Source organism: Oryctolagus cuniculus, chromosome 7, assembly GCF_051225735.1.
Source record: "Oryctolagus cuniculus isolate XC-2025 breed Fujian yellow rabbit chromosome 7, ASM5122573v1, whole genome shotgun sequence".
NCBI lineage: Eukaryota > Metazoa > Chordata > Mammalia > Lagomorpha > Leporidae > Oryctolagus > Oryctolagus cuniculus.
Genome location: NC_142873.1, coordinates 146,040,784 through 146,067,276, shown reverse-complemented (window position 1 = coordinate 146,067,276; position 26,493 = coordinate 146,040,784). Strand labels below are relative to the sequence as shown.

Here is a 26,493-nt window from a genome sequence, read left to right as displayed (position 1 = left end):
CCACCTTCCTCTGCTTTCCCAGGTGCATTAGCAGAGACCTGGGTCAAAGCAGAGTAGCCAGGACTCAAACTGATATGGGCCGCAAGCTGCAGGTTTAACCGGCAGCAACATGCGCTGGCCCCTGTATCCCCGTCTTTGCTGCCAGCCCACTCACGAGAACGCCCTGCCAGACGAAGGATGGGGTCCCTTCCTGAGCACTCCTCTGCTTGTGAGAGGAGCAGTCGGCATGCCTGAGCACTGTGATCTCTGGAAGGAACACCCCTCCCCCAGGGATTTGCCTGGGGAGGGATGGAGGATGGAAACCCCAAGGGACAACTTGGGAGCCCTGAGAAGAGGTGAGGACTTGGTCAGGGATTGGAAGTATCTCGGGGAGCCCTGTTAGAGCCAGGATCCCAACGTCGCCCACTCTCATTCATTCATGAATTTATTCAGTCAGATATTTAACAGCGCTTTCCGAAGATGCTTAAAGCAACCCACCCACCCCCACCGCGGAGCCTAAGGTCTGGGAGTCGGGAAGGGATGAGAGGGCCGGGGAACGGCGCTCAGACAGGTGGGGCCGGGCCAAGCAGAGCCGCGGGGCCGGTCGCGAAGCACCCCCAAGGCTCACGCACCCCTCCCCCGCCGCTCCCCAGCGACGGCCAGGGGGCCCCCACCGGACTGGTCACCGAGCCAGATGGCCGCCAGGGGGCGCCCGAGCCGCTGGCCGGGTCCGTGACGTCATCAGAGGCGGTCAGGCCGAGGCGGCCCCGCCTCCGGGCGACTCCCGACGTCATCCAGAGGTCCGGAAGTGCCGCACGTGCGCTTCCCTGCGAGCTCCCGGCGTCTGCGCTCGCTTGCCACTGGCCATGGGTCGTTCCCGCCGGACGGGCGCTCACCGTGCGCACTCCTTAGCCCGCCAGATGAAGGCTAAGCGGCGGCGGCCCGACCTGGATGAGATTCACCGCGAGCTGCGGCCGCAGGGGCCCCCGCGCCCCCCGCTCCACCCGGACGCCGAGCCCGACCCTGACCTGCCGGGGGGCGGCCTGCATCGCTGTCTGGCTTGCGCGTGAGTCCCGGCCGAGTCCGGCCTGGGGAGGAGGAGGTTCCGCGGTGCGGGCCGGGGCATGTGAGAAGTCCGGGCTTTGGGGCGCGCAGGGTCTGCCCGCCTCCCATCTCTCAGGCCCGGAGTCTGGCGTCGGGGAGTGAACGAGGGTCAGGCAGCTGGGCGTGCCCGACAGGCTTCCCCTCTCACCCTCCTCACCTCCCTTCCGTGCAGGAGGTACTTCATTGACTCCGCCAACCTGAAGACCCACTTCCGGTCCAAAGACCACAAGAAAAGGTATGGAGGAGAAAGAAGAGGATTGACGGCTGGGTGCCCGACAGGCAGGGCATGCATCTGACCAGCTCCCAACTCCTTTCTCCCAGGCTGAAGCAGCTGACCGTGGAGCCCTACAGTCAGGAAGAGGCAGAGAGGGCGGCGGGCATGGGCTCCTACGTGCCCCCCAAGAGGCTGGCGGTGCCCGCAGAGGTGTCCACTGAGACTCCTGAGATGGACACGTCTTCTACGTGACAGGGCCTGCAGCTATGGGGCCCGCATGGACAGTGACACGAGGGCTGGTCTGGGAGAGCGATCCAGCCGCTCGGGTTTGGGAAGTGACCGCTCTCTGGGTGTTCTCCCCAAATAAAGGAACTGGACAAATAGGACTTGCCTCTGACTGTGATGTCCAGGCCACTGCCCCCAACTCCTGTCCTGGAAGGGTTCCTCTGCCGTTTTTTTCATACCGAGCCCTGTGTTTCTACTCCCCACCTGCCCAGCTTTGGAGCCCAGGCGCCGAGCGTAGTGGGGATGGGTTTATTCTGCCTGCTTCCCTCCAGAGCTCCCAAAATGCAGCCCCCCGAGTCACCTACCCCAGTGCCTCGCTGAGAGGCTGCCTGCTTCCTCATGGGGCCTGTGGTGGCCGCCGCTGCCCCACCATCTTCCAGACAGCATAGCAGGAACCGCCCAGGCCAAGGACAGCCAGCAGTGCAGCCACCACCCCAGCCAGTGGACTCCGGGGCTCTGCCTTCAGCTCCCCGGCTACCTGCATCTGGGGAGGCACAGAGGGAGGCCTGAGGGGTCGCTGGGAAGGGGCTGAAGAGGCGTCGCTGGGTGAGGGAGACGTGGCCGCCGCCGCTGCCCCAGGGAGATTCCACCCCAGTCCCTCTCGCTTCACTGCCCATCCGGGCCCTGGCTGCTCAGGCGGCAGGAAACGTGACAGCCTGGCTGCTGGGGGTGTCAGCCCCGTCGTGGTAGGGGGAAGAAGGGATCGGTAGTGGCAGAAGCCATCAGTTAGGGGTCCTTACCTGTAGCACCCGGAAGTAGCCAGGGGTTAGGCGTCGGAATCGCATGGTGGGGGCCGTTGCTCTCCCCGGCGGCCTGTGGGGTGAGCGTGTGCGTGAACGTTGGTGGCGCTCCTGGTGCCCAGAAGTGGAGACCAGGGCCTAGGCATCCCTGACGTCACGTATGCATAGGAGCTGTGCCCTCTGAGGATGCTCACCCCTGCTTGCCAGCCCAGCTCTGGCAGGGGGCGGGGCCACTGGACCTTTAAATCTGGTCCCTTCCCCCGCCGGTGCCTGCCGCCCTGCCAGCCTTAGGAGCATCTGTCAGGAGAGATCAGCATCAGGCCTGAGCAGCACCTCCCCCACTCGCCAGGGAGGCCAGGCCGGGTAGGCGGGAGCGGCCTTGGCGGGCGTGCTCAGAGTCCCAGGCCCGGACTGCCTCCCTGGCTGGCCGTCCTCAGCCCTGGTCCCGGCCTGTCCCTGCCTCAGGTGGTTGGATGTCACCCATCAGCATTCAACGGAGTGGGCGGAGGGTGGCTTCTTAGCCTCTAACCGCTGCGTGCCTCTGCCACCCTACCTTGAGGGAGGGCCTGTTTCCTCCCTTTCTCCAGGGTGGAGTTCCCACAGGACTTCAACCCTCAGCGCAGGGACAGCAGTACAGGTAGACCTGCGTGTCCCGACTAGACCGTCAGTGCTTTGTTAAGCAACAGAAGCTGGGGGCCGGCTGTGGCGTAGTGGGTAATGCTGCACAGGAGCTGGGGGCCGGCTGTGGCGTAGTGGGTAATGCTGCCGCAGATCTTTAAAACACACAGAAACGCTGAAGCCCACCGTGCTGTCGTGGCTGTAGCACTTCAGGATGTCGATTACTACTGAGCTGAAGAACAGTGCGTACGCAGAACAAGCTGCGGACTGTGCGCAGGGACAAGGAAGAGCCCCCGGGAAACTTGGCAGTGGTCCCCACTGGGGAACAGCACAGAGACCAGAGGGAAAAGGGCCCATCCATCCGCCTTTCACTTTAATAGCCTGCCGGTGCCTTTGAAAGGTTTACACCAGACATACAGAACTGTTGTGTTTACTTATTTTTTTAAACAATCCATTTGGGGTTTTTTGTTTGTTTTTAAAAGATTACTTGAAAGGCAGAGTTGCAGAGAGACAGGTCTTCCATCCAGTGGTTCACTCCCTTGATAGCCACAACAGCCAGAGCTGGGCTGGTCTGAAGCCAGGATCCAGAAGCTTCTTCCATGTCCCCCACGTGGGTGCAGGGTTCTAAGGACATGACCATCCTCCGCTGCTTTCCCGAGATCATTAGCAGGAGCTGGATGGGAGGTGGAGCAGCCAGGATTTGAACCAGTGCCCATATGTGCCATAGCACTGGCCCTGTGTGACAGGTGTTGGGATGCTGATAGATTCCAAAGTAGGCCGGCGCCGCAGCTCACTAGGCTAATCCTCCACCTTGCGGCAACGGCACACCGGGTTCTAATCCCAGTCGGGGCGCCGGATTCTGTCCCGGTTGCCCCTCTTCTAGGCCAGCTCTCTGCTGTGGCCAGGGAGTGCAGTGGAGGATGGCCCAAGTGCTTGGGCCCTGCACCCCATGGGAGACCAGGAGAAGCACCTGGCTCCTGCCATCGGATCAGCGTGGTGCGCCGGCTGCAGCGCGCCAGCTGCTGCGGCCATCGGAGGGTGAACCAACAGCAAAAGGAAGACCTTTCTCTCTGTCTCTCTCTCTGTCCACTCTGCCTGTCAAAAAAAAAAAAAAAAAAAAAAAAGATTCCAAAGTAGATGACATAGAGGAGCAGGCTTCTCCCCACAGACTGAATAATGATGGCACCGCGTGGCCTTTTAGAGAGGAAGAAACGGGCTCAGCGCGCAGGGGCTGGGCTTGGTCACGCAGCAGTCGAGTGCAGATCTGACTCAGTCCACGGACCTGGGAGTCTCCTGGCTGAAATGGTGATCACAGTGGACGCGTGGTAGGTGTCAGACATTTTGCTAAGGCGAAGGCTCTTACTGGGGCTCAGAATTCAGGGGATCCATAGACTTGGTTGGGAAGAACTTTTATATTTTCACTAACCTCTAACCAAAATTCACTGTTTCTTCTATATGGGTGAAGGAGTGGAATCTGGTTTCCCCCAATGGAACGTGCTTCCCATTGTGATGGGATTTTCATATCAATCTAGTTACTGCAGATGTGTCAAAATATTTTTGCTCATAACATTCAAAACCGTGGTCACTGTTAACCCCCCGCTGAAGCCCCCTGCTCACATTCTGTTTCAGACCTGCCTGTGACACCGCTGTCACCCACAGGGCACCTCTGATCCCAGGAAGGCTTCCGTGGCCACATGGGTGCCTGTGCACCGGGACCCCAGGTGCCTCCCCCCCACCCTACCGTCAGTCGTTGGCTGATCCACACGCAGGAGGCAGCCCTGTCCAATGCGCTTGTTCAAGCTGGGCAGCGATACGCTGTCATTCAGAGAGAAGCATTTCACTGTAGTTTGCTGGTTGTTTTTAAAATTCTTTTAAAAAAATACATAAATAAGGGGGGGAGTCCAATGCTGTGGCATAGTAGGTTAAGCATCCACCTGGGGTGCGGGCATCCCATGTGGGTGCCGGTTCAAGTCTTGGCAGCTCCAGTTCCAATCCAGCTCTCTGCTATGGCCTGTGGAAGACAGCGGAAGATGGCCCAAGTGCTTGGGCCTCTGCACCTACCTGGGAGACCTGGAAGAAGCTCCTGGCTCTTGGCTTTGGATTGCCCAACTCTAGCCGTTGCAGCCATCTGGGGAGTGAACTGGCAAATGGAAGAATTCTCTCTCTCTCCCCCTCTCTCTGTAACTGTGCCTCTCAAATAAATAAATCTTTAAAAAAAAAAAAACCCATCTATTTATTTGAAAGAGTGACAGAGCTAGATCTTCCATCTGATACTTCACTCCCCAAATGCCGGCAACAACCAGGGCTCACCAGGCTGCAGCCAGGAGCCCAGAGCTCCATCCAGGTCTCCGATGTGGGTGATGGGCACTGGAGCCATCACGCCTGCCTCCCAGGCCCACGAGCAGGAGGTGGAGCAGCCGGGACTCAAACTGGTGCTCAGAGTCCCCAACCTGTGGTTTAAGCTACTTCACCCCAACTCCTGTCCCTAATTTGCCAGTCTCATTAATAAACATTCGTACCTCACAAGTCTGTGGTTTTGAATATTATGGTAATCATTGTTTTCCTTGTAACCCTAAGCTTTGTTTTGTGCCTTAACAGTCATTCTGAGAAAGGCTCCCCGTGGGTCTCAGCAGGCTGGAGAGGAGCCGGGGTTTTCCCTCGGGGACTCTGCCCAGCTGCCCAGAGGTGCGGCTCAGCCCTTGGCCCCTCGTCTTGCCGGCCGATCCCCAGGACCCCACTCGAGGTCTCAGGCCGGTTCTGGGGTCTCCACCGCGGGCTGGCAGCACCCCCTCCCGCCCCCAGGCTCCCGAGGCCCAGGGATGCCTGAAAGGGCTGGAGGCGGGCGGCCGCGCGCCAGTGGCTGCCGCGGCGCCGCACCTGGCTGACCACGTGGGCCCAGGTATGCGCGGCTCCGCCCAGGGCCCGGCCCGGCCCCTCCCCAGGCCGGGGCTCCGGGAGCGGAAATTCCTGCGCGGACGGGCGGGAGCGGGAGCCAGTCCGGCGGGCGGAGTTCGGTCATGGAGCCGGTAGAGGCCTGGACCCCCGGGAAGGTGGCAGCTTGGCTGAGAGGTGGGTGAGGCCGGGCGGAGGAGGGCGCGAGGGGGAGCGGGGAAGGCAAAAGCACCTGCCGAGGGTCTCGTCGGTCACTCAGTCAACAGGTTATTTCTAGGGCGTCTGCCCCGGGCCAGGTCCAGTGCCGGGCCGGGGGCAGACGGGGTGACCCCAGAGAGCCCAGGAAGGACGCCCCCTTGGCTTCCAGGACACCCCAAGAGGCCACCAGGGTGGCGAAGAGGAGGCAGGGCAGCGGAAACAGAAGCCAGGCCCGGCACCTACGCCCACTTTATCTCTTTCATCTTCCCGGTGCCCCAGGGCCCAGTGGGTGTTCATAAACCCATTTTTCAGGAGCAGAAACTGACAGAGAGAGACAGGAAGTGATTTCTTCAGTCTCGGAATGGGCCTGGCCTTGGTGTCATTTCCCCTGTCCCTGGAGGAGACTCCGGATGAGAGAAGCAGGAGCAAAGGGCTGGCAGGCCCCACCCAGGGGGCTCCCGTGGGAGGAGGGGATTCCCCGCCCCCAAAATATACCTGCCACTCAGTGAGCCCAGACAGGAAACGACTTGCTGCCCTCGCCCAGGGAGCGGGGAGGGCCTCCTGAGTCTTAAGCCTGAGCAGTGGAGAGGTGAATCTCCAAGTGGGCAGCCAAGGCACCCCAGGAGCGTGCCCAGCAAGTAAGGGTAGGGGCTCAGAGCTGGACTCCACCTCCAGAGGGTCCCAGGCCAGCTCCCCCACTCATCAGCTCTGTGAGCACAGGTCTCAGTCTGTTCATGACATGGGAAAGGCAACTCTGACCTCAGGAAGTGGATACCACCAGACGAAGCTGGCCAGGCAGGGCGTGTAGCTCGGTGTCAGGACCGGGGTGGGGGGAGGAAGCTGCCCAAGGGCCCCTGGGGACAGGTGCGTGGACTCTCAGGAGGGTGCTCTTGACATCTGGCGGGGAGAAAGAGCGATCAGTCACGCACACACATCCTCCAATGAAGGAGTGTGTGGCTGGCTTGAGATGGGAGGCCCCCTTCAGAGAGTAAGCAAGCCTTTTAACCTCCACTTGTCAGTCTTCCCATCTGAAAAATGGGGCTGGCAATAGCCCCAGCCTCCTAGTTCCCACAGTGGGGATTAAATGTGCTAATATGTGTGACGCCCTTAAAACTCTGCCTAGCACATAGTACGTTTCTTATCTTTCAGTGTGTCCCTTGGGCCAGGCCCAGACTGGGGTTAGAAACCAATGGTTCTTTAAGGCCCTGTCTTAGAAGATCCAGTGAGAAAATGAGAGGCCAGAGGTGAAGAACAGGGGTTTGTGGAAGCCTGGGGGCAGTGGGAGCAGGAGGACAGGCCCCTGGTCCAGCCTGGGGAGTCACAGAGGGCTTCCTGGGGGGAGTTCGGTGACATAGGATGGGTTGGAGCTGGAAGAGCAGTCCAGACAGAAGGAACAGCACATGCGAGCACCCTGAGGCCAAAGAGCTAGGAGGAAGTACTGTGGAGCTGAAGTGTTGGGCGGGAGGGCTGTGCAGGGGCGCGGGGCTGCAAAGGCAGAGGCGGGCATTAATGATCCCACGGCTGTTACTGCCAGGGGTGGGGCCGAGAGCGACACACATGACTCAGGGGACACACACGAAGGTGGATGCTTTTATTCCCATTTATTCCCATTTCGTAGGGGCAGCTGAGGCACAGAGCAGTTGTAGGATTACTCAAGTACTAGCACTCTGGTCTCCCTGACCCCAAAGCTCCTTGTCACTGGATCTCGGGGGTTAGGCAGCACTGAAGTCCCCTGCAGGATTTGTTCAGTCACAACCTGCTGGGCCCCACCGGAGTCTGGCTTGGCAGCTGTGGGGCGGCCTGAGAATTTGCATCTCTAGCAAGCACCCCGGTGAGGCCGTTGCTGCTGCTGCTGCTCCCGGGGACCAGCCCTTGAGAGCCACTGTCTCAGCTCAGTGGCCCCATCTGTGAAATGGGCAGAATGCAGCACGGGGCTCCCGATGCCATTGGAGTCAGACTGGGGGAGAAAGGATGTTTCAGGAGTGAAGAGCGGGCCGGAGAGGTCCTGAGCCTTCTCCCCGCCCCCACCGCAGGCCTCGATGACTGTCTGCAAGACTACCCCTTCGAGGACTGGCAGCTGCCTGGCCACTACCTGCTCCAGCTGTGCCCCCGCAGCCTCGAGGCTCTGACCGTGTGGCCTCTGGGCCACCAGGAGCTCATCCTGGACGGCGTGGAGCAGCTCCGGTCCCTCGTGAGTGAGCCAGCCTCGGGGTTGCGGGTGGGACTGGCTGCTGCTGGGGAAGTGACCTGTCCCCTTTCCTGCGCAGAGCTCCGGGCTGCAGTCGGAGAACCTGCAGAGCCTGACACAGCGGCTGCTGGAGGGGACCGAGGCCTTCCAGAGCTCCGTCCAGGGCCGCCTGGGGTGCTGCGCCGAGACCCCTGCTGACGTGCTCAGCGCGGCTGTGGAGCTGGTCCGTGAGGCCCAGGCTCTCCTCTGTTGGCTCAACAGGTACCCAGGCTGGGGGGGCTGGTGAGGGGACCCTTCTCCTCTGGGGCCGAGGAGGGAAAAACACAGCTTGGCTCTGTTCGGAAGCGGCAGAGGGTGGGCAGGCGGTGCAGGGGCACTGGGCTGCCAGGGTGCTTCCTGCCAGCGTGACCGTAACATTGAATAGAGCGCTTCCCCTCCCCCTTCACTTGTCCTGCAGGTGCCACCCCCAGTGTCCCCTCCTCAGGGATGCCTTCCCTGTTACGCGCGCTCAGTACACTCCTTAGAGCTGAAGCTGAGTCATCGTGGATGTAGCTGTGTGTTCAGTGTCTGTCTCCCCAGTGCCTAGCACAGGGCCTGGCATGCGAGAGCCTCATGACGGCTCAGGCCTGTGCTAAGCTCTGAAGGTGGAGCAGTCACCTGCATCCCAAAACCCCTGAGGGCAGGCATCACCCCGAGTCTCAGATGAGTAACCGCTGTGCCCCCGTTCCCTGCCAGGTACCTCTTCTCCCAGTTAAACGACTTCTCGGCCTGCCAGGAGATCGGAGTGCTGTGCACGGAGCTGGGCCAAGTCTTGCAGGAGGTAGGGGAGCCAGGGGCCAAGCTTGGCCTGTGCCCCAGGGACCAAACCAGGCGGGAGCTTTTTATAACTGGTGAATCAGCCGGGATCCGGGGTGAGCACTTGGACGGCGAGGGCAGGAAGAAGGGAGGCCTGGCCACTGGGTACAGTGATGGGAGCGAGGGGTCGCTGGCAAGGGCGGCTCAGGAGGTGTGGGAGGGGAGGGCACGTGCACGCGGGAGGCCGGGGGTCAGGGTGTTGAGGTAGGGGAAGCAGGGTAGGACCTCAAGAAGGGCAGCCCTCCCTTGTCAGCCAGACTCAGGGGAGGCCCCGCTGTCCACTCCCTTCCAGGACTGTCCAGCGGCCGAGAGGGAGAGCAAAGTCCTGAGGATTGTGAGTTCGTGGGGCCGGGAGGGAGTGCGGGGTGGGGGTGGGGTGGGGGTGGGGGGGTCGGGTCAGGTGAGACCACCTGCTGCCCTCCCCCAGTGTAGCCACGTGGCCGGCATCTGCCACACCATCCTGAGCTGCAGCCCCGCGGAGCTGCTGGGACAGAAGGCCGTGCTGGAGCAGGTGCAGCTGGCAGCGCCTTTGGTGAGCCCCGCCCCCTCGCCTCCCGCTTCTGAGCCTCGGCGCCTGCCACGCAGCCCAGAACCCGTGGAGTCCTCTGTGGGTTGCTCTGGCTGGTGGCCTTTGCTGTGCAGATGTGAAAGTGGGGCTCCAAGGACTTCCCTGGAGTCCCACTGTCCATCAGCGCCTTCCCGGTCCTTAGGGCCACTCGGGGGTGGTCTCCGGCAGCACGTTCCAGCCCTGGGCCTGGACCTGGCAGGGCTCCGGCGCAGCTTAGGAGAGAGGGGAGAGGACACGAACTTTCTGTCCCCTGGTTTAAGTCGCTGAGAATCTGGGAACTCGGTCACCACAGCTTCCCTCTGGCCCTTATCCGGGGAGGCGGCAGAGGCCCAGAGAGGAGCAGCAAGCCCAAAGGCACACAGCGAGTTGGGGGCGGTGCCCACTCTGCCCCCAGGTTGCCCATCTTTGAGCCCCAGGACCCCTGGCTGTGCTGCCCCAAGCCCTCAGCGACTGTCACCCCTGCCCTTGCAGGACCTGGAAATCCACACCACCAGCAACTGCCTGCACTTCGTGTCCAGAGTGGGCACCCAGGTGAGAGGCCCGCCCACCCGAGGCCCTCTCACCTGCTGGCCTCCAGGGGAGCTCACCCTCTGGGCCCCTTCCCCACCCAGGTCCCCACCGACTCCCGGCAGCAGATCCTGCCTGGAGACGAGATCATCCAGATCAACGAGCAGGTGGTGGTGAGTGAGGACGCTGACGGCGTGGTGGGCACGCGGGGCAGGACGGGGAGAGAGGCAGCCGAGGCTCTGCCCCCCGGGGACAGCAGGGTGTGATGAGCCAGCCCAGGAGGTCGGAGGGCTGCTGCAGAGCCAAGGTGCAGGGGCTGATGGGGCTCCCTGGGGCAGAAGCAGGAGGCTCGGTGTGAGGGCAGGGGTGGAGGTGCTTCCGAGCCTCCTGCCCAGCGTCTCTGCCCCGGCCCCACCCCGTCCCCCAGGTGGCCTGGTCCCATAAGAACGTGCTGAGGGAGCTGCTGCGGCAGCCAGCGGGGGTCAGCTTGGTGCTGAAGAAGATCCCGGTGCCAGAGACGCCCCCGAAGGTACCTGCCTCCCCCGCTCTCCACCTGCTTTCAGGGCCTGTCATCAGCTCCATCACCTGCTTCTCCTTGTTCCTCCAGACACCCCCTCAGGCTCTGGACTCGCCGCGCCTGGGAAGCCAGTCACCGACTCTGGCCCCGCTGTCTCCCAGGTGCCCGGTCTGCCCCGAGCACGCGGGGACGCGGCCTGCCTCATCTCCCCTTGCTCTCCTGCCCTGGGCATGCCTTGGTGGGGGCGCGGCCTGCCTCATCTCCCCTTGCTCTCCCCAGGGCCTCACCCAGAGATGCCTTTGCCTTTGACCTGACTTCAAACCCAAGTCCTGGGCCTACCCCTACCTCGACAGGTAGTTTCAAAGCCCTTTAGGTGGGGGATACCTGGAGCCAAGGCATCTGGGTTCCTGGCTGTGACCCCTCATTGTTGACATCACCTCCTGAATCCCCAGGCCTGGGACTGGGCTCACGAACCTTCTCCCTCTCTCCTCCCTCCTTGACAGATTCTACCTCCCTTGACCCTGAGCCGCTGCCTATCCCCTCTGAGCCCCCAGCCACAGTCCCGGCAGAAGTAGCAGAGACCCCAGGCCCCCCAGGATACCCTGACAAGGTGAGCTCAGGAGCTCAGCGGGGAGGGGTGCGGGCTCTGGACCCGCATCCTCCTCTATCCCCTGCATTGTCCTTTCAGAGTCCTGGCCTTGGTGGGAAGAAATCAAAAGGTATGAATGCCCCCAACACGGTGGGGCCCCTTAGTGATGCTTACAGTGCTGGGCAAGACCCCCACCCTTCCCACAGTCTCCCTGGAAACAGGCACAGTTCTGGGTCTGGAGTCAGACAGACCTGGGCCCCCAGCCCACAGCTTATCCTCTGATCTGTGTCCTTGCCTTTGAAATGGGAAGTCACCCCCTCTTGAGATAACCGGGTGTAGGCTCAGGCCTCTCCGTTGGGGCTGCTTCTGGGAGGGCAAAGGAACAGGTCTGGGGGGCCAGAGGGCCTTGCCAGCCCCTCACCAGCCGTGCCGTGCCGTGCTACTGCAGGCGTGGCGACAAGGCTGAGCCGCCGGCGGGTGTCCTGCCGGGAGCTGGGCCGGCCCGACTGTGACGGGTGGCTCCTGCTGCGCAAGACACCCAGTGGCTTCATGGGCCCACGCTGGCGCCGCTGCTGGTTTGTGCTCAAGGGACACACGCTCTACTGGTACTGCCAGCCCCAGGTGAGACACCCCCACCACCACCACACAGGTAAGCAAGTGGCTCACCTCAGGGCCTTGATTCTTATGTGTATTCTACCATCCACTCCCATCCACAGGCCCCGGTGTGCCCATCTGTAAAATGGGCATAATGGAGAGAAAGGAGCTAACACAGGTTGTAGAAGCAGTTTAGGAAAAGGCGTCCCAGGAAGTACAGAGAAAGTCACTTTTATTCTGCCCATCTCTATGCCCCTTCTGACGTTCCGCCCATCCGAGTGATGGGCCATTCGTTTGCTAATTTATTCACTGAACAGACAGTCAGGTGCTTGCTGTGTATCCAGCTCTGGGCCGGTCATGGGGAGAATCGGGCAGTTCCTGCCCCTCCAGAACGGAAGAGTCTGGTGGGCCGTGGTAAACACACACTCATGGACCATACGGGGGTGCGTGTCCGATGAAGGAAAGCCAGGAGGGGCGTGCCCTGGAAGCTTCCTGGGAGAGCAGTTCTGGGGGTTTCAGATGAAAAGGGGCAAGAACCCAGCACTCAGGAAGCTCGGGGCAGAAGCAGCCCCGTGGGCGTCTCCTGGGGACCAGGCAGAGGAGCAGACTCCGCTCTCACAGCTGCTGCCCTGGACGGCCTTGGATCCGCCTTCCTGGCTCAGACACACCCTGTGACCATGCCTCCTGCCCTGAGCCCCAGGACTAGGGGCTTGTGGTTGGAGAGGCCAGCAGATGCCCCTGCAGGTCCTACCTGCCTGGGCCCTCAGGGTATCAGGGCCCCGGGCTGACCCTCATCTTGTGCCCACAGGACGAGAAGGCCGAGGGCCTCATCAATGTCTCCAACTATAGTCTGGAAAGTGGACATGATCAGAAGAAGAAATAGTTAAGTCCTGGGCTGTGACGGGCTGGGGGACAGGGAGGGACAGCAGACAGGTGCTGGTGCCGGGTAGGGAGGATGGGAGGCGGCTGGGGCCCCGGAGGAGGCTGAGAGGGCCCCTCCCTGGCAGTGTGTTCCAGCTCACCCACGACGTGTACAAACCCTTCGTCTTCGCTGCTGACACCCTGTCGGATCTGAGCATGTGAGTACCAGCCTCCCACTCCAATCCCATGTGCTCCCAGCCTCTGAGTACTGGTGAAGATACTTGGTTCTCTAAGCCTCAGTTTCTTCATCTATAAAATGGGCTGCTAAGAGTTCCTTCCTCTCATGGTTGCTCTGAGGATTGAATTGGACAATGTGGTGGTGGTGGGGGTGGGGGAGGTACAGTGCCAGGCAAAGCCCTGGCACATAGTAGGGCCTCAGTGAATGGAAATTCTCTGAGGCCCAGCGCTCCCCCACAGGTGGGTACGCCATCTCATCACCTGCATTTCCAAGTACCAGTCTCCAGGCCGACCCTCGCCAGCCAGAGAGGAAGGTGGGTGGTTCCAGGGGAGAAACCTGGGTTTCACCTGAGCCTCTGCCTGTCCTGAGATGGGGCCTGGCAAACCCTGTGAGTCCCGACCCGTCCCTCCCCTGCAGACTGCTACAGTGAGACAGAAGCCGAGGACCCTGACGACGAGGCTGGGTCCCGCTCAGCCTCGGTGAGTGCAGACGACAGGGGGGCAGAGGTGGCGGGGGGGGGGGGAGGGAGGGAGGGAGGGTGGGAATAGCAGGGCCTGAAGCTAGACTCACGCCCTCCACCGCTTCCACCCTGCCCACAGCCCAGCCCTGCGCAATCTTGGAGTCCGCTGCACAGAGACACGTCACCAGCAACCACGCCCACACAGCGCAGCCCACGGAGCTCCTTCGGACCCCCAGCAGGTAGCCGGCTGAGCTGGGAGCTGGGATGGGACTGAGGGGCGGGGCGGGCACTTGCTCATCCCGCTCTCCCCTCCCACAGACAGCAGTGATGGGGCGCTGGAAGGAATGGTACAGGGGCTGAGGCAGGTCGGCGTGTCCCTCCTGGGCCAGCCACAGCCCCTGACCCACGAGCAGTGGCGAAGCTCTTTCATGCGGCGCAACCGGGACCCCCAGCTCAATGAGCGAGTGCACCGCGTGCGAGCGCTCCAGAGCACACTCAAGGTCAGGGGGCCGCGCGGCAGGGACAAGGCTCTGGACTCTGGCTTTCTGACAAGGGCTCGGCCCTGGGCTCCGTGCTGCCATCTGGGCTCGGCTGCGGGCCGGGCCACGTTCTAGGTGCTGAGCTGGGGTCGGAAGTCCCACCCAGGTTCCCTGTGCCACACACCACACTCCAGCGTCAGCTCTGCACTCAGGCTCCGCTCTCCCCCTGGCTGATCACAGCTCCGTAACCTCCTGTTCCCATCACAGGCAAAGCTGCAGGAGCTGCAGGCCCTGGAGGAAGTGCTGGGCGACCCCGAACTGACCGGAGAGAAGTTCCGCCGGTGGAAGGAGCAGAACCAGGAGCTGTACTCAGAGGGCCTGGGGGCCTGGGGGGTGACTCCGGCCTCTGTCCCCCTGCCCTCTGACCCTCAGGAGCACTCTCATCTCTGCCCCTTGACCCCAGACGGCACCCTCTGACCTCCCGACTTCTGACGGGGGCCACTGTCTTAGCTCCTGCCCCTGATGAACACCTTAACCCCATCCTTGACCATCTGGAACAGCACATCTCTGGGTTCCATTCGAGGCTGGGGCGGTGCCGTCCACGGCCCCCCGCCCCAGGTGGAGTTCCCACCATCTGCCCGTTGCTCCTGGAGTGGGGTACAGTGGAGTGAGCCTCATGCCGCCCTATCCTCCCCACCAAAGAAAGGACTCCCACCCCACCCAGGGCTGCTCTCCCTTCCCCAAGCCGGGCCTGTTCAGGTGACCTTGATTTCACGAGAGACACATTTCAGCCAAATAAAGCCACTTCCTCCAAGGTGAACACACATGTGCCTTCATTTCCGGTTTAGCACTGGAACTCTGGGCCGCAGAGGGGGCCGCGGTGGAAGCCCTCAGGTGGGGACTCTGGGCTGCAGGGCCGGTGACAGCCCCTTCACGGCCCTGGCGAGCACCTGAAGCCCCGAGCCTGCCGGGAGTGAGGAGTGGATTCTGACCCACAGCTCAGCTGGGCCCCTCGTGACCTTCCCTCTCCGGACCTTCCAGGGCCAAGGTGCTGCCCACACATGGAAACTTAGAAGTTTCCACCTTGTAGATGAAGAAGCCAACCTTGCACGGAAGCTGGGGTGGGAGGGAGGGCTGCTCGGGATTGAGCTCAGCCCTGGAGAAGGCCGTCGGGCAAAACCCACGGCCACGGTGCAGCCTCACCTCCGGCTCCCGGCTCCAGTGCAGGACGCGTCACTGTCCTCCATCCCTGCGCCTTGGGCCTGTGACCTCTGATCCCAGCCCAGTAGCCCAAGGCAGCCTGAGCTGCCTCTGCAGGGTAGGTGGGGCAGCTCTGGAATTCCTTGGTAGAATGCGGGAGGTCACAGAGGCTGCTGTGACGTCACCACGCGGGGGAGCGAGATTGCTGGGAGTGAGGCTTCCCTGAAGAGGAAAGGATGACGGATAACCAGAAGGCCCTGTGGCTGCAATGGAAGGACACCGCCAACGTCAAGTATCTGAACATCCTGGTAGGGCCCCCTCGCCTGGCTCACCCGTCCAAGCTGGTGTTCTGGGGCGGGCAGGGCACAGGACAGGGGCTGGGCCCAGCAGGGCACTGGCTGCACTGAGGCCGCTCCCGTCTCCTGCAGAGGCCCACGCACGATCCCTACATCCGGCCCGAGGAGCAGGTGCTCATCAACCGCTGGGACATCATGAACAAAAACGTAAGCACCAGGCCTCGGCTGCAGGGGCCCTCCTACAGCTGTACACGGAGACAGCAGCTCCCCCGTGCCCGCTGAACATCACTGAACTCTGCAGTGACTCCACCATGCTGCGTTAGCGTCCCCCCGGGCAGTGCACCCCACAGGAACCCCCATGTCAGAGTCACCCACAGACCCTTGCAGTGACCCACGTGGGTGCCTAGGTAGTGACCGCTCCCCTGAAGTCCCCATTCCACGAACCCCTCTCAGGCAGCTTCCCCTCTAGGGTGGACCTCCAAGGACGCCCACTCACTGAGAGCAAACGTCCAGGCAGAGGCCTATGTGACGCCTGCCTGAAGAGAGGTCCCCGCCTTCCCCCAGGACGCCTGGGACATGCAGGAGTTCATCACTCGCATGTACATCAAGCAGCTGCTGCGACACCCGGCCTTCCAGCTGGGGCTGGCCCTGCTGCTGGTGGTCAACGGCATCACCATTGCTCTGCGCACCAACTCTACCCTTGACCAGGTGGGACGCCAGCCTGACCTCTGCCCCCACTGACGCTCACGGGCGGGGGTGGGGCGCTTTTGCCTTGGGGCCACGGACTCCCTGTCTGTCCGTCACGGGTGGTAGGATGCTCTTCAAGGGTCTGCCTGCTCTGACCTTCTAGGGATCTGGAGATCAAGGAAGACCTCACGGTGGAGGGGGCTCTGGAGCCTGGCTCTGAGGAATGCCTTGGATTTTTGAAGAAGGACAGGAGAAAAATGACACGAGCTACAGTGGGGGGGCCTTTTGGGAATGGGATCCAGTTTTAAGCAACAGTCATTAAAGGGAAAATGGCTCTGTGCCAGGCACCGAGGGCGCAGGGGCAGGGTGCCAGGTATACCAGCTATACGCACAACCAACTGTGCTCCTGTCTCCGACACAAACCTGTGCTTTCAGAGGCCCGAGTGTCTCACAGAATGTGGGAGCAACTCGGGGGTTGGGGAGAAGCTTCCTCGGGAACACTGAAGCTGAGAGCAAAGAATGAGAGGGGTTGGTCAGGTAGAGGGAGATGGGGGAGGGCGCTTTGAGCAAAGGAAACAGCGTGCGGCAGCTCTGTGTCCAAGCTGAAGTCCAGTATGGTTTTGGTCTTACTCTCGGTGTTTTAGTTTCTTATATGGACTACGAGTACTGTACATGTATTGTGCTCTTTCAAATCAATATTTTTTAAATGTCCAGTGTGGTGGCAGAGGTCACTGGCCAGTCAGGGCCAGATCACACGGGGTTTTGTTTTTGTTTTGTTATGTCAAGGAGGACAGCCTTTAACCTATGTCAGTAGGAAGCATTGGAGTGAAATGACTAGATGTGTGTTTTATAAAACTCACACGGGCTGCCACAGTGTGGACCCTGAGAGGGAGGGAAGACGGACCAGCCCCCCTGTTGCAGAAGTTCAGGTGAACTTGACTGTGGGGCTTGGGCCAGGACGATGGCAGTGGGTGACTAGAGATCAGATGCACTTGGAAGCTCTCCAGGATTCAGATCCACGGCCCCTCCTGAGCAGCTTTCAACCCAGCTAACACTGAGTGCGCACCTACTATGTGCCACCTTATCTAACTTGCCATCGTCTCATAGCAGCAAAGAGAGGGAGAACGGGAGCCAAGGGTCTGGTTGGTGCACCTGTTGGAGACGGGTGGAGCTGGTGCTGTGTGTTGGGACGTGGGGATATAGGGGGAAATGCAGGTTTGGGAGGACGCGGGGCCAGTTTGCATGTGCATTGTGTGGTGCTCGAGGTGCCCGTGGAGGACCCACTAAGATGTCTCGAGAGGAGCTAGCGGTCACTGCATGTGAAGGGCTGCGGAGGGAGGAGGTGCCTGTGGGGACACCTGCAGGGTGGGGGTAAAAGCACCCAACAGCTTGGAGTGGATGCGGCCCCCCGTGGAGGGTGCTGAATGATGGCGGTGGGAGGAGGGTTGGGAGCATCATAGAGCTCCTAGGAAAGCCCTCAAATGACAGCCTTCAAGTAAGGGGCAGAAAGGGAAAGGAGACCAACGGGGAAGGGCCAGCGCCCAGTGAGCATCAAGGGCATAGGCGGCCAGGCCGGATGTGACCACACAAGGACAAGAAGCATCCCTTGGGGCCCACGCTCGTGCCCTGGACGAGAGCCAGCCTCCCTGTGACGCGGGCAGCGGCTTGACTGCATGGGATCGCAGAGCGCAGGGTGGGTGGGGACAGAACACAGCCCATTAGTGGATCGTGAAGTGGATTCAGAGTGCACGTGTCCGCATTTCTATACGGAATGAAATAGGCCTGTTAGGAGAAGAGACAGAGAGAAACAGCGTTATGACGTAATGTGTATTTCATACTGGAGGTCCAGTCAAAACTACTGAAACCCTGGTGTGTGATCTTTGTCCACAAGGGTCTGTGAAGGTCAGACTGCTCTGGATTTTATCCTGCAGGCCACAGGGAGCCACAGAAGGCTTGTGGGTAGAGATGGAACTCTGACTTAGCTCTAGGTGCCCATGAAATGCACAAGGGAGGAGAATGTTTGTGAAGCTCTTTTTTTTTTTTTTTTTTTTTTTAAGATTTTATTTATTTACTTGAGAGGCAGAGTTAGAGAGAGGCAGAGACAGAGAGAGAGAGTTCACTCCCCCGAATGGCCTCAGTGGCTGGAGCTGGGTTGATCCGAAGCCAGGAAACAGAAGCTTCTTCCAGGTCTCCCATGTGGGTGCAGGGGCCCAAGCACTTGGACTATCTTCTGCTGCTTTCCCAGGCACATTAGCAGGGAGCTGGATTGGAAATGGAGCAGCTGGGACCCTGACTGGCACCCATATGTGGTGTTGGTGCTGCAGGCAGAGGCTTAGCCCACTATGCCACAGCACAGGCCTCACGAAGCTCTTCGATTGATAGTGAGGAAGGCCTCCTGCCTCCAGGGACAGGCACTGGAGCTGATGGCATAGAAATGGAAACTCTCCGTTTTTGCAGGCAGGTGCGCAGGGTCCCTGGCAGTCCTTTGGGAATCTGGAGCAGGCCGGGAGCTCATCAATCTTAACCTCCCATTGGAGTTTGAGGAGCTCCAGCCAGCCCATCAGTGGGAGACAGAGCCGTGGCCACTGTGGGCAGCGGGAGGCTCCCATGTGTGGCAGCCAGTCTTGAGGGGCTGCGATGGTAAATGGTTGGGGTAAAGAAAGAGAGGTGATTTTGGTGGGCAGCAGGTGAAGTCAGGAGCTGGGGCTGTTAGTGGGGGTTGATGTTGGCCAGAGTGAGTTGGATTTCAGACACAGGCTCCATCCACCCTGTGTATGCATCCTGGACCCGTGAGGCAGGAGGATGTGCAGAGCGTGGGCAGGCCCTTGGTTAGGACCGCCAGAGAAGGTGGGGCTGGGGTCCCCCAGGCTCAGGGACCAGGCCTTCTCCTCCCTGTCCTGGAACCTGTGCTGCCTCTGCCCCCAGGCCCTCTCCCAGATACCCCTGCTCTCAAGGCTTGGGGCTGGGGGTTGTCATCGACAATGATGTTTCTCCACTAGCAGGGGCAGGCGGGCACCTCTGGATGTCCTCGTCTGTCAGATGGGAAGGAAAGCCCGTCAGCAGGACAGTGGTGATGGCGACACGCAAGGAGGATGGCCGCGCTCCGCACGGTGCCCTGCGCGTGTGCCACAAGAAGAACAGCGGGCAGCTGGGCCTGCCCCGCGCCCCGACGCCCTCTGTCCCCGGCCGGGCCCAGGCCCTGACTGATGTCGCTGCCCCTCTCTTTTTCTCTGTCTTCCATGTAGAAACACTATGAGTTGTTCTCTACCATAGATGACGTTGTGCTGACCATCCTTTTCTGTGAGGTTCTCCTCGGCTGGTTCAATGGCTTCTGGATTTTTTGGAAGGTGAGATCCTGGGCCTTCCCTGCCATTACCCCTACCAGTCCCTGGGATCTGCACCCTATCTGGTCCTTTGCCCTTGAACTTCTGGCATGCATACAGGAGGAGCTTACTACTGCCAGGATACAGGGTTGTGTCTGTAGACAGGCAGACGTGTAGTTTAGACTGAGCGTAAAAGGCAGGAAGAATTCTGTTTACTAGGCTGCCCAATACATTTAGGAAGTTTTTGTTTTCTATTAAAAATCCTTTTCTCTTTTAATATTTAATGTAGATAGGCATCCCTATTGGTCAAAACCATATTGAAAGGCATACTCAGAATTCCTGCTGATGGCCGGCACCACGGCTCAATAGGCTAATCCTCCGCCTGCGGTGCTGGCACACCAGGTTCTAGTCCCGGTCGGAGCACCAGATTCTGTCCTGGTTACTCCTCTTCCTGTCCAGCTCTCTGCTGTGGCCCGGGAGTGCAGTGGAGGATGGCCCAAGTGCTTGGGCCCTGCACCCGCATGGGAGACCAGGAGAAGCACCTGGCTCCTGGCTTCGGATCAGCACGGTGCGCCGGCCGAGGCGGCCATTTCGGGGGTGAACCAATGGAAAAGGAAGACCTTTGTCTCTCTCTCTCACTGTCCACTCTGCCTGTCAAAAAAAAAAATAATAATAATTCCTGCTTCCACTCCTCCCCCTCATCCCCTTTCCCCCACCCCCACCCTCACTAGGTAGCCTTTTTATAGCTCTTGTTTAGACAAGAGTTATTTTTATAGTCACCGGCAAATATAGATATATTTTTAGTTCTCCCTTTCCCAACAGTAGCATGCTATAAACATCTTCTGCCTTGGCGTCTGTCCCTTAACGGACCTTGGTGATCTTTCCACGTCAGGACATAAAAATCTTTCTTTTTGTGGCTGCAGAGTGTAGTGCGTTGAATGGCTGTGCCATGATTTATTCCACCTGCCTGCGATCCATGGACACTCTGGCTGTTTTCAACCTTATACAGCTGTCATTTAAAATTTGTTAATTCATTTTATTATTTTAATTGAAAGAGAGAGGAGAGAGAGAAAATCAATCTTCTGACAACCGCCTCATTCCCCAAATGCCCACAATAACCAGGGCTGAGCCAGACAAAAACCAGGAGCCCAGAACTTTGTTCAGTCTCCAATTCAGGTGGCGGGGGCCCAAGTATCTGAGCCATTACCTGCGCATTGGCAGGAAGCTGGATCAGAAGCAGAATAGCTGGGACTAGAACCAGGCACTCCGGTATGGGACATGGGCATCAGAAACTGCTGTACAAGATGCCTCACTCCAGATGTCGTCTCTGTATCTGGGTCACAGTATCTATGGGTCAGATGGGGACCTCACTAGTAAAAGGTTCATACGCAGGCGCTTCCTCCCCATTTGGGTATGAGTAAGTGCCTTGTTGGACAAATGGCTTACCAAATTTGTCTCCCTTGTACTCCGAGGGCTATTTTGCTTCAGAACTGGCCACTGAAGCAGTGTCTCTTGATGTTCTGTTTAGCGTTTATGTCAGGTTATTAATTGTAGTGCATGTCACACAAAAGCAGGAACACCAAGTGTTTCCAGGTCACCTAATTGTAGGGCAAGGCTGTTTCAACAGTTTGCCTGCTAAAGTGGGCCTCCACTTAGGGAGTAGCTGTGACTACGTGAGGGTCTTTGCTGTGCGGCCCATTAACATGTGTATGGAGCAGAGAGTGCTCCTGTGTTCTGTGGCATTCTTGGGGGCATCAGGGGGACAGCAGTGGGCGGCCCTGTTCTGAGAGGACCATGGAACCCCCCATCCTTGGAGTGTGGGGAGGGAGACTGAGGAAGCCCCCAGGAGCTGGGCCTGACAGACCCTGCTGGGGCTGGCCCACCCCCAGGATGGCTGGAACATTCTCAACTTCCTTATCGTCTTTATCTTGCTCTTGGGGTTCTTCATTGAAGAACTCAATGCCAACGCTATCACCTACACCCTCAGGTGAGCTGGGAGCTCTGGAGAAAAGCGGGGAACCAGTCTGGAACCTGGGGCTGAGATGGGGGCGTCACTACCAGCTGGGGGCCAGCTCTGCTTCTCTGGGCAGCAGGTGGGGCAGGGAGGAGGATGGGGTCCGGGAGGGGATGAGGGACCCCCCTGAGAGGCTGTGCCACAGGGCAATCCGTCTGCTACACGTGTGCATGGCGGTGGAGCCCCTGGCCCGGATCATCCGTGTCATCCTGCAGTCGGTGCCCGACTTGGCCAATATCATGGCCCTCGTCCTCTTCTTCATGTTGGTCAGTACCCTCACCCACCCCAGCCATTCTCCTTCCCTGAGCAGGGCCCCTGGGTCCCTGGGCATGGAGGGGGCTTACAGGATAAGCCTGTGGGTGGGAATCCTTTGGAAGCTTTCATTTGCATGACACTTGCATGTCCTGTCTCCCAAGGCCCTTGGGTGAAGTCAGGGCGGAGCTGTGGTCTCTCTGGCAGGTGTTCTCGGTGTTTGGCGTCACGCTCTTTGGCTCGTTCGTGCCTAAGCATTTCCAGAACATGCAGGTTGCCCTGTACACCCTCTTCATCTGCATCACCCAGGATGGCTGGCTGGACATCTACAGTGACTTCCAGTGAGTGCTACCCAGGCTGCCCGGGCCTCTCTCGGCCCGGCAAGGAAGGGAAGGAGGGAGAAGGGGGGTCTGGGGATGGGGAAGGCTCCCAATAAGAGTGGGGGCCCCAGTGGTGGGGCTGAGGACAGCCTAGCAGGTGGGAGTTGCCCAGGGAAATGGGGAAAGGGAAACCCCTGGGGCTGGGGCTGGGGCCTGTGGGCTTGAGGTATCTGAAGCTTCCTTGCCCTTGGAAACTCTGCTCATTCAAAGTCACACCCTGACCCTGTTCACGGAGATGCCTCCCAGTGCTCTCCAGGCTGGGCTTGGGCAGGGGGAGGGTGTTGGGTGGTGCCCAAGTTACCTTACAGCCTCCGGCCGGCACGGAGCTCCCTGCACTTCAGGTCTCAGTTCATTCTTTCTTAGACCCACTCACCGCCCAAAATCATTTTTGTGTCCTGTTCATTTCCGTGAAGTCCAAGTCCTATTTCTTTCTAGTCTGCTCCAGGGAGTGACTGATTTTTCTTTATCCCTCTCTGGGAGAGCAAAAGCCCGCAGGTAAAGGGCTTCTGCAGACTTTATTGATTCCGATGTTGGCGGTGGGAGGGAAAAGCACAGAGCTCTGTGCTCTCCCACACTAATCCTATGACCTTGGGCAAGTTGTTTTCTCTTCTCAGCCTCAGTTTCCTCATCTGTAAATTGGGGATCCCAATACATTATCAGCTAAGCCATGGATTGCTATGAGAATCCATAGAGAAAGTCTATATAAAGATATTATTTGGCGGCCGGCGCCACGGCTCACTAGGCAAATCCTCCAGCTAGCGACGCGGCACACTGGGTTCTAGTCCTGGTCGGGGCGCCGGATTCTGTCCCGGTTGCCCCTCTTCCAGGCCAGCTCTATGCTGTGGCCCGGGAGTGCAGTGGAGGATGGTCCAAGTACTTGGGCCCTGCACCCCATGGGAGACCAGGAGAAGCACCTGGCTCCTGCCTTTGGATCAGCGCGGTGCGCCGGCCGCAGCACACCGGCCACGGCGGCCATTGGAGGGTGAACCAACGGCAAAGGAAGACCTTTCTCTCTGTCTCTCTCTCTCTCTCACTGTCCACTCTGCCTGTTAAAAAAAAAAAAAGATATTATTTGGGGGGGGTATTTTATTTATAAAAGTGCTGACAGTGAATAACTCAAAGCATATGGAATTTTTGCTTGTAGATTTTTCTATTGATCTTTCTTTAATGAGCCTTGAGTAATTATTGTAAAAGATTTATTTGTATTTATTTGAAAGAGTTACAGAGAGAGGTAGAGACAGAGAAAGAGAGAGGAAGAGAGAGAAGTCTTCCATCCGCTGGTTCACCCCCCAAATAGCTGCAATGGCCGGAGCTGAGCCGATCCAAAGCCAGGAGCCAGGAGCTTCTTCTGGGTCTCCCATGTGGTACAAGGGCCCAAGGACTTGGGCCACCCTCTGCTGCTTTCCCAGGCCATAACAGGGAGCTGGATGGGAAGTGGAGCAGCCAGGTCTCGAACTGGTGCCCACATGGGATGCTGGTGCTGCAGGTCGGGGCTTTAACCCATTGTGCCACAGTGCCAGCCCCTTGAGTAATTTTTATAATAAGAAAACCATGAGGAGTCTAGTGAGGAGAGCGAACTTGATACCGCTGGTGTGCATACAAATCCCTGCCATACAGGGCTGGTTTGAGAATTGGCCACTCTCTGGCAGCGTAGCAGGTGCCCAGTAGAGAGCAGCTGCTGGGACGATTAGGAAGTGGGAATTGGAGCCACACAGGAGCAGGGAGGGCAGCAGGCGGAGGGCGCAGTGGGCCTTGTGATGATCCCCCCATCTCACAGATGAGGAAACGAAGGCTGGAAGGGGGAGGGAGGTGATGGGCCCTGCCTCCCTCTACAGGATGGAGAAGAGGGAGTATGCAATGGAGGTTGGGGGCGCCATCTACTTTGCCATCTTCATCACCATGGGTGCCTTCATTGGCATCAACCTGTTCGTCGTCGTGGTGACCACCAATCTGGAGCAAATGATGAAGGCAGGAGAGCAGGGGCAGCAGCGTCAAATAACCTTCAGTGAGGTGTGTGGGCTGGGGTGGGTGGGGGGAGGAGTGTGTGTGAGCGTGCACATGTGTGTTCAAGCCTCAGTTTCACCCTCTGTACAATGGGAACAGTGAAAGTGCGGACCTCACAGGGCTGCTAGGAGGGTTGTATGGGTACATGAACGGCGCCTGGCAGAGTGTGTGCTTAGGGAGTGTCAGCTGCAGCGTTGCCGGCTCAGGGGCAGCACTGCCACACTTGCGAGAGGGTCGAGGGCCAGGGCACGATGTGGGAGCAGGCAGGGCTTTACAAGTCGCCAGGTGGGATGTGTCGGGGTGAAAGTGGGGGTGAGGGGGTGACTAAGTTTTGAAAAGGATGGGACTTTCCAAGGTGGGGAGCGGGAGGCTTCTGCATACACAGTTGGGTTTCTGCGGCTAGGTGCAGTCAAGGGCGGGAGAACGCAGGGAGAGGCGAGCTCCCGGAAGTCAGGCAGGGGGGCTGGGGGCGGGGCCGGCGCCTGAGCCTTGTGTCCCCTCTCACTCCCCGACTCCAGCCCGGCGCGGAGGAGGAAGACGAGAGCGCAGAGCTGCAGCTGGTGCACTGCGCGGTCGCCCGCCAGGAGACGTCTGGTCTCCCCCAGGAGCCGCTGGTGGGGGGCCCGCTGTTCAACCTCTCAGAAAAAACCTGTGACAATTTCTGCCTGGTGCTCGAGGCGATCCAGGAGAACCTGATGCAGTACAAGGAGATCCGCGATGAGCTCAACACGTACGGGGCGGGGTGGGGCTGGGAGCCCGCAAGGCAGGACAGGGTGGCGCCTCCCCTCCTTCGGGACCCCCACCAGAGCGGTGAAGTGACTTGTCCAGCCCGCACCCACCCCTCCCGGGCAGGCTGGCGGAGGAGCGGGAATCCAGACCTCGGGGTCCCTCCCACCTACGGGAGGGCCTCAGGTCTGCGCAGGGAAGAGGTGGGAGGGACGCACTGCCGCTGCGCCCCCAGGATCGTGGAGGAGGTGCGCTCCATTCGCTTCAACCAGGAGCAGGAGGAGGAGCTGATGCACAGACACTTGTCCCTGAGCCTGTCGTTCGAGACTGGGTCCTCCATGGACATCCGCGAGGTGGCTCACCAGCAAGACTTGGTCACTGCGCTGGTGAACCGCGAACGGGTGCGCCTTCCTCTTCCTACCCAACCACTGCTCACCCTGCCGCTCCAGCCTCTGGCCCATTTGTCTACCCAAGGCCTCCCTCCTCGACAAACTCCTATCTACCTGCCCACCCCTTCACCCTCATTGTCCACTAGGTTTAGGTTCCACCCTTTCCTTCTAGAGGCCCCGCCCCTCCAGGTAGGCTCCGCCCCTCCTCCTTGCAAATGTGCGTGTTCTGTTTTATTCGTAGTCGCTAGCCTTCTGTGGGGGCGAGGACCCCTGGATCCCATCCGTCTAGGCTCTAGGGAGAGAAGAAAGCACACCCATTGTTGGTTTCTTTCTCTGCCTCCCATACCTGACCGAGGAGGAATGACCTGGAGCCTTGTGCAGGTCCCCAGGCTGGGCTCCCGAGCTCAGAGCCGATTCCTAAGCAGGCTGGGGATAGATCTGTGAAGGACTTCCCTGGGGACCTGGAGAGGGTGGCTGTGGAGGCCGGAGGCAGGGAGTAAGGAGCATGTGTCCCATCAGGGCAGGGGATTGACAGGGAGTCTCCTTGGTTTGCAGGTCCATGAGTCTACCACAAATATGCTCCTGAACAAACAAAAGAGTAGCCGCTGAGAGCACAATGGGAGTCAAGGGCCTGCACACACACACACCAGCTGCTCGCTGCATCTTCTGGCCCCCCAGAGTGACCTGGCACCCACCCTTACACCTGGGGAGAGGCTAGGGGCTGTGAAGGTGGCAGCATCGGCAGGGCTTGGGCTTGTGGGCACCAGGTCCAGAGGAGCCAGGATGGAGAAGCATGCTGGGTGAGAGTGCGAGCCCTGGCTCCAGAACAGGCACAGAAGAGGTTGCGGGCCAAGGCAGAGAGGACTTGGCCTAAGGATGGGTGTCCCTGGGTTCCTGCTGCAGCCCACAGTTGGGTGGGCCTGAGTGGGCCCAAGCACCAAGAAGAGAAAGGGAGGCCAGTGAGGCTAAGCATAATTACAATAAAGTTTTTGCGTTGGAATCTGTCTGTCTGTCTGTCTGTCTTTCTGGTGGATCTCCAGCTCTGGGGGGTTAGTTGCTCCAGGTTTGATGGGGGAAACAGATCTCACTCCTCAAAGCCTGCATGTTTGATGGGAGTCACCAACTGCTCTCTTGAGCTTCCAGTTCAGTGGGAGAGAAGCTTAATGGCAGGGCTCTAAAATTTGGAAGTCTGGTTCTCATGGTTGGGAGCCCTGTCTGATGGAGGCGGCCCTCCCCACTCCCTCCCTGTCTGAGGGTGGAGGCTGGTCCTCAGTCTGGGGAGCTCTTGTCTGACAGAGTCAACATTGATCCCAAGCAAGGGCAGTTCCCTCCTCGG

The 26,493-nt window shown here is 59.6% G+C and overlaps 4 protein-coding genes across 10 annotated transcripts; 3 read left to right on the top strand and 1 right to left on the bottom strand.

Moving 5' to 3' along the window:
- Nucleotides 1–718: 718 nt before the first annotated feature.
- ZNF593 (zinc finger protein 593) lies at nucleotides 719–1,680 on the top strand. The gene is made up of 3 exons (XM_008265913.5): nucleotides 719–1,045; nucleotides 1,256–1,318; nucleotides 1,405–1,680. Exons 1-3 carry the CDS (start codon nucleotides 846–848, stop codon nucleotides 1,547–1,549), a joined length of 408 nt encoding a protein of 135 aa, XP_008264135.2. The 5' UTR covers nucleotides 719–845; the 3' UTR covers nucleotides 1,550–1,680.
- A 139-nt stretch (nucleotides 1,681–1,819) lies between these two features.
- Nucleotides 1,820–2,184, bottom strand: ZNF593OS (ZNF593 opposite strand). Its single transcript, XM_051856875.3, has one exon. It carries the CDS (start codon nucleotides 2,064–2,066, stop codon nucleotides 1,920–1,922), a length of 147 nt encoding a protein of 48 aa, XP_051712835.2. The 5' UTR covers nucleotides 2,067–2,184; the 3' UTR covers nucleotides 1,820–1,919.
- Nucleotides 2,185–5,849: 3,665 nt separating this feature from the next.
- On the top strand, nucleotides 5,850–14,706 carry CNKSR1 (connector enhancer of kinase suppressor of Ras 1). 5 transcript variants are annotated; one of them, XR_016211217.1, is made up of 21 exons: nucleotides 5,850–6,009; nucleotides 8,064–8,221; nucleotides 8,298–8,479; nucleotides 8,954–9,038; nucleotides 9,366–9,407; nucleotides 9,501–9,605; nucleotides 10,113–10,172; nucleotides 10,253–10,321; nucleotides 10,576–10,677; nucleotides 10,756–10,826; nucleotides 10,945–11,018; nucleotides 11,169–11,275; nucleotides 11,354–11,384; nucleotides 11,703–11,903; nucleotides 12,657–12,730; nucleotides 12,856–12,927; nucleotides 13,187–13,260; nucleotides 13,365–13,426; nucleotides 13,547–13,646; nucleotides 13,726–13,907; nucleotides 14,154–14,706. XR_016211217.1 is itself a non-coding variant. In XM_051856836.3 (21 exons), the coding sequence occupies exons 1-21, from the start codon at nucleotides 5,958–5,960 to the stop codon at nucleotides 14,361–14,363; spliced, it is 2,085 nt and encodes a 694-aa protein (XP_051712796.3). In that variant the 5' UTR covers nucleotides 5,850–5,957; the 3' UTR covers nucleotides 14,364–14,706. The 5 variants fall into 5 exon arrangements, 4 of the variants coding, with proteins under 4 accessions (XP_051712796.3, XP_069935131.2, XP_069935132.2 ...); XM_051856836.3 differs by having other exon boundaries at nucleotides 11,703–11,875; XM_070079030.2 differs by lacking the exons at nucleotides 5,850–6,009; nucleotides 8,064–8,221; nucleotides 8,298–8,479 and adding an exon at nucleotides 8,829–8,862 and having other exon boundaries at nucleotides 10,253–10,455; nucleotides 11,703–11,875.
- Nucleotides 14,707–15,186: 480 nt separating this feature from the next.
- On the top strand, nucleotides 15,187–26,157 carry CATSPER4 (cation channel sperm associated 4). Of its 3 annotated transcripts, XM_002716125.6 has the most exons (11): nucleotides 15,187–15,394; nucleotides 15,515–15,589; nucleotides 15,947–16,090; nucleotides 19,315–19,416; nucleotides 21,282–21,379; nucleotides 21,552–21,672; nucleotides 21,866–21,999; nucleotides 23,874–24,048; nucleotides 24,561–24,772; nucleotides 25,004–25,169; nucleotides 25,713–26,157. In XM_002716125.6, the coding sequence occupies exons 1-11, from the start codon at nucleotides 15,323–15,325 to the stop codon at nucleotides 25,764–25,766; spliced, it is 1,353 nt and encodes a 450-aa protein (XP_002716171.1). In that variant the 5' UTR covers nucleotides 15,187–15,322; the 3' UTR covers nucleotides 25,767–26,157. The 3 variants fall into 3 exon arrangements, with proteins under 3 accessions (XP_002716171.1, XP_089157448.1, XP_089157449.1); XM_089301322.1 differs by lacking the exons at nucleotides 15,187–15,394; nucleotides 15,515–15,589; nucleotides 15,947–16,090; nucleotides 19,315–19,416 and having other exon boundaries at nucleotides 21,051–21,672; nucleotides 24,561–25,743; XM_089301323.1 differs by lacking the exons at nucleotides 15,187–15,394; nucleotides 15,515–15,589; nucleotides 15,947–16,090; nucleotides 19,315–19,416; nucleotides 21,282–21,379 and having other exon boundaries at nucleotides 21,668–21,999; nucleotides 24,561–25,743.
- The last annotated feature ends 336 nt before the right edge of the window (nucleotides 26,158–26,493 follow it).

Coding starts and splice junctions, on each gene's coding strand:
- ZNF593 (XM_008265913.5), top strand. CDS start 846: ATGGGTCGTTCCCGCCGGACGGGCGCTCACCGTGCGCACTCCTTAGCC. Junction 1,046..1,255: donor CATCGCTGTCTGGCTTGCGC/GTGAGTCCCGGC, acceptor CCTTCCGTGCAG/GAGGTACTTCATTGACTCCG. Junction 1,319..1,404: donor TCCAAAGACCACAAGAAAAG/GTATGGAGGAGA, acceptor CCTTTCTCCCAG/GCTGAAGCAGCTGACCGTGG.
- ZNF593OS (XM_051856875.3), bottom strand. CDS start 2,066: ATGCAGGTAGCCGGGGAGCTGAAGGCAGAGCCCCGGAGTCCACTGGCT.
- CNKSR1 (XM_051856836.3), top strand. CDS start 5,958: ATGGAGCCGGTAGAGGCCTGGACCCCCGGGAAGGTGGCAGCTTGGCTG. Junction 9,408..9,500: donor AGAGCAAAGTCCTGAGGATT/GTGAGTTCGTGG, acceptor GCCCTCCCCCAG/TGTAGCCACGTGGCCGGCAT. Junction 12,928..13,186: donor ACCCTGTCGGATCTGAGCAT/GTGAGTACCAGC, acceptor GCTCCCCCACAG/GTGGGTACGCCATCTCATCA.
- CATSPER4 (XM_089301322.1), top strand. CDS start 21,187: ATGGAACCCCCCATCCTTGGAGTGTGGGGAGGGAGACTGAGGAAGCCC. Junction 21,673..21,865: donor TCGTCCTCTTCTTCATGTTG/GTCAGTACCCTC, acceptor TCTCTCTGGCAG/GTGTTCTCGGTGTTTGGCGT. Junction 22,000..23,873: donor GACATCTACAGTGACTTCCA/GTGAGTGCTACC, acceptor CTCCCTCTACAG/GATGGAGAAGAGGGAGTATG.